Source organism: Montipora capricornis, chromosome 5, assembly GCF_036669925.1.
Source record: "Montipora capricornis isolate CH-2021 chromosome 5, ASM3666992v2, whole genome shotgun sequence".
Classification (NCBI taxonomy): Eukaryota; Metazoa; Cnidaria; class Anthozoa; order Scleractinia; family Acroporidae; genus Montipora; species Montipora capricornis.
Genome location: NC_090887.1, coordinates 2219894 through 2227393, shown reverse-complemented (window position 1 = coordinate 2227393; position 7500 = coordinate 2219894). Strand labels below are relative to the sequence as shown.

General features: G+C 38.6%; 2 protein-coding genes across 5 annotated transcripts in view; both read left to right on the top strand.

The window, feature by feature from the left end:
* LOC138049067 (rhamnosyl O-methyltransferase-like) overlaps positions 1-2009 on the top strand; it is a 13871-nt gene extending 11862 nt beyond the window's left edge. For all 4 annotated transcript variants that reach the window (XM_068895180.1, XM_068895182.1, XM_068895179.1 and 1 more), the window contains one exon: positions 1-2009. This exon is cut by the window's left edge and continues 276 nt beyond it. The gene's annotated coding sequence lies outside the window, so the exon portion shown is untranslated.
* A 2273-nt stretch (positions 2010-4282) lies between these two features.
* Positions 4283-7333, top strand: LOC138049068 (probable N-acetyltransferase 16). The gene is given in 2 exon segments (XM_068895183.1): positions 4283-5642; positions 5644-7333. Coding segments are annotated over 2 exon segments (936 nt in total). The 5' UTR covers positions 4283-5114; the 3' UTR covers positions 6052-7333.
* The last annotated feature ends 167 nt before the right edge of the window (positions 7334-7500 follow it).

Genomic DNA, 7500 nt, shown 5'->3' with positions numbered 1-7500 from the left:
TAAAAAAATGAGGGCATTTTCCCGCTGGTTTATTTCGCACTGAATTTCCTTGCTTACACCGAAACTTTCTATTTTTCACGGGGTTGATTATCTTAGGTTATGTAATAGGCCATTTCCGAGTTGATGTCTGTCTTCGCTTCAAAACGAGTCTAAGTGCGAAGCTTTTCTTATGAAAATTAGTTTTCATTCATATGTAAAGTAGAACTAATTACCATCACAAAAACTTCGCACTTAGACTCGCCTTGAAGAGGAGGCAGACATGATCTCGGAAATGGCCTATTGTTTGCATGGTATAAAATATATAGTTAGTTGCCGGAATTTCAATGGAATACCCCCACAAGGATACATATTCTTGTTTTTCTTCGCATTGACAAGAACTAGCCGTAATAAGTAATATTGACATTGAAATAATATAATGAGTAAAAACATTGTGTCCTTTTATAATGTATACTGTACTAGTAATCTCGGATATTGAAGTGCGACAGTCGCTTTGGGAGCAAAGTAGAAGGGTAGGGAAAGCAACAATCTTATAGGACCCATGTACGAGCATGTACTTCTAGGTATGGCTTCAATAAGCGCTGAGTGGTACTATGACTCATGTGACAACACTGAGCATTGAAATACTTTGCCTTTGGCTAGACTCTGAATCATAAGTAAGTGCGATCTGTGTGATTTAAGAAGGTAAGTTGTGGTCAAAATAACTACACTGTAGGCATGGTTTCTGAGGAGACGATAAACCGTAAATAGCCCCCTGGGAAGACACGTGGTTACTAGTAAAATATTAAACCCAGGAAGATTGAAGAAAATAAAAGGGAATCGTGTAACAATTAAATTGGCATAGAGGCTGACATCGGAGTCGAAATTGTTGAATTTCCTATATGTTAAAGTAGAATGACCTTTAGGTGAATTGATGGAAATCTTACGGAATGCAAAGACGAGACTATGGTCACTTAGGCTTACATGAGACACACCAGCGGAAACAATATTATTCTGACAATTTGTAAAAATAACATCAATCAGTGTAGAAGATGTGATAGTAATGCGAGTTGGACTATCTATTAGTTGGTAAAGATTATACATATCAACAATATTTGTTAACAACACTGTGTTGATATCAGGTTGCGGAGAAGCCAAATTACAGTTAAAGTCACCCATTAAATAAAACTCAACGTTCTCTGCATCAAGCTTGCCAACAAAGGATTCAAAATGAGACGATTTCTTCCGAAACTTCTATATGCGAACTAAGCAAGATGCAGATTTTGTTAGCCTGTTTTATGCATATACTGATGCAAAAGTAAATAAATATTGATACAAAGTTTTTAGGAAGAGCCGAAAGATGTGATTCATCGGTCTGTTAAAACACTACATTGATCAGACCAATGCGATAGTTTGTCTGTACAAAGTAGAATGTTTGCGCTTGAAAAACGGGAAAAAAAGTGAGAACGTTGCAGTGTCTGGAAATCGTTTGTACACTGTATACGTAGCCTGTATTTCGGTGGGGTTCCAAGCTAGAAATTTAAGTATGTGACTGTTGTGTAGGGGCATCAAAAAGAGAGGAATAGTCCACTCTTAAGACTCAACATTTAATACCCTCAGTCAGTATGGCAGAAAACCAGCACAGACTAAGCACATAGTCACAATTTACCCACGATTCTTTTGGGGCTCGTAAAATAATAATTAACAAGATATGACAGTGACAGAAAGACACTGTCATCAGATCGAGATCAATGCGCGTGCGAGAATCCACGCGAGGGTGCCCTGCAATCTTCAGGGCGGCTATTTTGGTGTCCCTTACACAGAAAAAATGTCGATTCTTTTTGGGCAAGACCACACAATCATCCAATCTGAGCAAATTAGGACGCGTTCTCCTTCGTCGAACGCAATTATTTACCAACAACAACAACAATCTCAAACGGAAAATCAAACGGAGTTAAACGGAAAATGTTGTGAAAAAGATTACTGTGCATGTAATTTCAGTTTTAGTTTTTGATTAAAATTGTTTATTATTATTTGCAAGGCTTGTTTGTTTACTGCTGTCAGCTCAGAGGTGTTTGATCTGTTTGATCACTGTAAACTGTACACATTAATGACGGTTACTTTTCTACTTTATGCAGAGGCATAATTATTTCTATAAACACTATACACTCTTTTTTTATTTATAAGAACCTGTTTTATAAGAACGTTGAGGCTGATATTAACCATAATTATTATAACGTATTAAGAACATTCCTCAGGCTGACTGAGTTTTTAGAGAGTGTCTAATCAGCGTGAGCGGGTGGGTCTTGGGTCATGGGTCGTGGGTCATGGGTCGTGGGTCGTGCGTGGGTCTTGGGTTGTTGGTCGTGGGTCCCTAACCCTGACCCATTTTTTTTATCAACGACTGGAAATTCTCGAAACAGACAAGACCTAAGACCTAAGACAAATTTGAACCGAGCACTGAGGGAGCAAATATATATCTTTTTTTATCTTCAAACAAACACGTCCCACCACCCACCTACCCACGATCCACCCACCCACGCGATTTAGCCTCACCCGAGTTTTTATAAAAAAAAAGAGTGTATAAATTGCTTTCTGGGGCTAGAGACGGGAGCTCCGCTTTAAGGCTTGGCAAAATCTATATATTAACAATAACAACAATGAGAAGAAGAAGAAGAAGAAGAAGAAGAAGAAGAAGAAGAAGAAGAAGAAGAAGAAGAAGAAGAAGAAGGCGAAGAAGAGGAAAAGGAAGAACAACAACAATCAGGGTAAGAAGTGAATTCTACTTGATGTGGCTACACAGTTTTCCGAAAAATAGAAATAACCAAAATGTGGCAGATGCCACAGAAATCAATCACTTAATTCCTTAATCACTTCGAACACGAGTAATTGATAATAATAATCAAATATTTTTTTTTAAAGGAAATTTAAAAAATAATAACAGAAAGTTATAATATTTAACTTACCGTGACTACTACATGGCTTAATCGTGTGCGTTGATTGAGATCGCGAATTCCCTTAAAGGCCCTTAGTAGTTCAGTAGCAGCCAACCCCTGCTGATTCAGCATGTGGTCACCTACGAAAATTCTATCTCGTAAACCGGAGGGAAAATTGCAGGTTGGAGGTTGCAGGTCACTGTTTTCCCATAACTGCAACAACCCAAACCTTTACAAAAAATGTTAACCTTAATGTTAAATATTGTTTCATAGGCCTAATGTTAGGGTTAGTAAAGGTTTGGGTTGTTTCAGCTATAGTGAAACTCTAACCTGCAACCTGTAACCTGCAGTCTACCCCCTCCGCTCGTAAACAGCCAGTTAAGACCACTTTTTCTTACACCTAAATAAAATAAGTACACAGAATTATACTTATTGGTGCTGGTGGTTATTTCCCCGAGTTCATCGTATTTTTTGTCTTTTTTTAAAAAAGAGGTTATAAACAGTGTTCGGCTGCTCAGTTGTTGTTTTTCAGTCTGTCTAGAAAACAAGACCACAATACAAACGCAGGAAACAGGTTTTCCTTGGTTCGGGTTCAGTCGCCTAGAGTGAACATTAGGTTTTCTTTGGTTCGGGTTCAGTCGCCTGGAGTGAACATTTTCACCGCTTTCACCTGGGATAAAACACCGTTCACTCCAGGCGACTGAACCCGAACCAAAGAAAACCTGTTTCCTGCGTTTGTGGGCTTGTTTTCTAGACAGACTGAAAAAAAAAACTGAGCAGCCGAACATTTCACCGCTTTCACGTGGGATAAAACACCTGGATTGAGTGTTTTACAATGACTGCAAAAATTCTCGCGCGCTCATTGGCCATTTTTATTGTCAATAAGCGGACAGACACATGAATTTATAATTTATGCGAAACTGACCTGATATTGCTCGCGTCAGATTGAAGTTCTTTGCATTTTTGTCTCGCGTTCTTCCCGTGTTTTGACTTAATGTTGACCCCTCTGCCTTTTTTGTTATTGTAAAAAATAAATTGATGTCAGTTTTTCATGCGTCAGTCCTGTTATTGACAATGAATTTCGTGGTAACATTGTCAAAGTAGTCTGCGGATCCTCTCCGCTATCGCCTCGTGGATCCACAGCTACTTTGACAATGTTATGACGAAATTCATGATCAATAACAGGACAGACGCATGAAAAACTGAGATCAATTTGTTAATTTGAAGAGATGTATCGCATTACTGACCATTACTTCACATTTTCTAGGAATCCTCATTTGATTGAAGAGTACACTTGACAATCGATGCTTTTTGAATGTGAAGAACGCTCGCCTCCCAGTAAGCATTGTTCTCCACAAGTCACAAGTTTGAATAATTTAGGTTTATTTAATAATGACAATCTCGCATGTTGCAGTCTTAACTCTGGTGCTCTCAATCACCCAAAAATCCCACGCTATCGAAAATATTTTGAAATTTACATGAACGCCCTTTGTTCTTCATAATATCCTAGAGATTTAAGTAATGAAACTGACAATTACTTAAGTTCACGCAATCAACGACTACAACTTTCAGTCTTGAACATGAATACAGAACGTTCGTTTACCTTTTCTGCTTTCGAAAATGTTACTTTCTCGCCAATTAATTTGGGACACAGGGGGGCTTACTACAAAAGAAGAGAAGATAGAGCAGGGCTTGACAGAACTTTTACTGTATTTGTACATGTTGCTCTTAAATTGTTAAAATTTTAGTGTCAGGCACTTTTTATTTTCAATATGTGTTCGGGACACTCAAAGCCCTGAAAGTATTCTTTTTTTTTACTTTTGATCGATGAAGAAAGAAAGAAAGATCTATTAAAGAATTGGGGTGCTGGGAGGGATCTTTGTATAGCACTGACATTTACCCCTTAGGGGCAGTTATGGTACAATGTAAAATGAATTTTATATTGCAACTATGGATCAAATTATTGTCTTAATTGCTGTGCACACAATTGATTTCCAGACTTGTTGTTGTTCTTGTTGTTCTTTTTTTTTTTTAATCTCTAATTTAGCTTGTGATCGATCCTCGATCCTCAATCCTCGTTCCTCGGTTATTTTTCCAGTAAACCGTCGTGCTAAAGTCGTGCTAGAGTCGGGCCAACTTCCGCAAGGACACCCAGCACGACTTTTGAAACAGTCCATGATATTATCAGCATTTAAGCAAATAATGAGCCAAGACTTGAATATACGTTTAGCTCGACCAAGCGACTACGATAAAATTCTAACATTGTCGGAAGGAATTTACGATGGATACGATTATCTTCCAGCGAGGTACCACACGTGGATGGCGATGAAGAATTTGCACGTAATGCTTGCTTTCTCCGGCGACAAACTTGCAAGTCTGGTCGCTGGTTCTGTTATTGACGAAGGAAAGACACTTCTCACCCGAGCACGGCGAACTTTACCAGAGTTACAAGGCCAAGGAATCAATAAATTGCTTACACAAGCTTTAATCGATTTGGTGCGGAAGCAACATCCTGTGATACAACGATCTCGATTTGTAAGCAGAGTGAAGCCGGAGATGGCCAAGAAAGGATATGACACCATTCTCATGAAAGATATTTTAAGTTGTGTTGTCGCTTGTTCGACTCAACGATCGCAGCAAATTGTCGATATTGATTCGGTGCAAATTCAGACGTGCACAAAGGAATACATTTGCGACGTGATCTTTCGAAGCTTTTCGACAAGAAAGCGACAGTTTGTTCCCCAGCAATGTCATCATCGCGGATTGGTTTCCATTTGAACCTTCAAGATCAAATATTGATTACTTGAACCAGGAAAACGATTTAGTATACTTTGCAGTCGAGAAATGTGCCGGTGGACTTTCTCGGAAATCGTTCAGTATTGGTGTACGGTCTCAATGCGTGAAATTTCCCAAATGTAGTGTTACTATTTATAGCAACGACCCATTGTTACATCAAGCTCATCTTGTTCACCATTTCAAGCGCTCCTGTGAGGACATTGAAAAGGAATTCGCGTTTACCTGTTGGCTCGACCAAAGATTTACAAAAAGTGCGAGAAAGTTGTTAAATCAACTTCTGCCCATCAAATCAGATGAGGGCATAGACTTGACAACAGCATACCTCAACCAAAGCACCTTCTAGTCACATTTAAAGTTGCAATGTTCACTAGTGAGTGGAATAGCATATCATGAAACTGCTTGAAAGGAATGCTTTTTTTCCAGTTTTTTTTTCAGTGTTCGACACTTACTTTCTTACTAATTTGCCCTTTGGGCAACCAGTTTTGTTTTTTTGGTTGCCCATGGCTTTTTTTCGGTTGCCCACCTTCTAAAGACCTGTTGCCCATTAAAACTCAAATGAGGCTTGTAAAAATGTCAACGCGACTCCTTCTGTGTGTCCATGGTGTTCTAGTAGCCTTCACAGTTTTGCTTCGACAAGCATATCTTTAAGCGATTTTCCTTTTCTATTAGAGATCAAGGGAGATTCCTTATTCCTTAAATATCTCTGATATTCGGCTGGTTTTGAATTAAATGCCATTTGTCCCGAATAGTGTGCTCTTTAAGCCTTTCAAAGCTGGTTGAAATTGCCTGACAAAAGGTAAAATTTTCTTGTGCGCTTGTTCGATAATCGAAACGTATTTGGCCGTGCGAAAACTGGGTTTGATTGTAACAAACATTCTTTTCGCCCGGAGAAAGATCGCGGCTACGACTATGTTCCTCCTTCCAATCTGTTTTGAGGTTTGCACCATTATATATTTAACAGGAAAATAGATGACAGCAAAGAGATGTAACGTTGTTTAGGTTTTTTTATCGTGTTTGCGGTGACTACGTCATATTGCTAGTCACTTTCTTCGTTGCAAATCAAATGATTCCGCAAAATATCAGTCGAACAAGAATTTTGATTGCCCGATAGGGCAACTCTTAGATTTGTTTTACTTGCCAACGGATATGTTTTTCTTGCCCCGAGCAATCGGGCAAGCGTTAGTGTCGAACACTGTTCAGACTTTTCCGTTGCTAGTTTCGCGCGGTACATACTTCCTCTTCGAAATTCTTTCCACCCACTTTTTTCGATTGATTGACATGTCCTTCATTCGCCAATCAGATTTACTTCTGTTATGTGAATACTTTCGTGTGGACTCACGCTATTTTGTTTTGAAGAGTTATTTACTGTGGGAGGAATTTGTCTTTGTTGCCATAAACGAAAGTTTTGAACGGAAACCTTTGGCTTCAATTTACGAAATACAAGTTTCAAGTTTCTTTTTAAATTAGCATATTATTAACTTTTCATGTTATTTACATTCTTATATTTAGGTGTTAATTAGATATGTGTAACAGGTTTTAGACTTTTTGAACTGATGTATGTAAAGCGCATTTCGGCAATTTTGGAGAGTGAGCTATATAATAATAAAGTATTATTATATTATTGACTCTCGGGGCATATTCATATCGACTGCAGCTGTTTAGACCCTGGATGTCTCGTGGATGTGCCACTATCAGGCAAATGTAATAAATGCACTGAAACATACGGTGGCTCGTAGGGGCCATATAGGAACTCCTTTTATTTCAAACTCGTCATCGCGAGTTCAAACCGGAC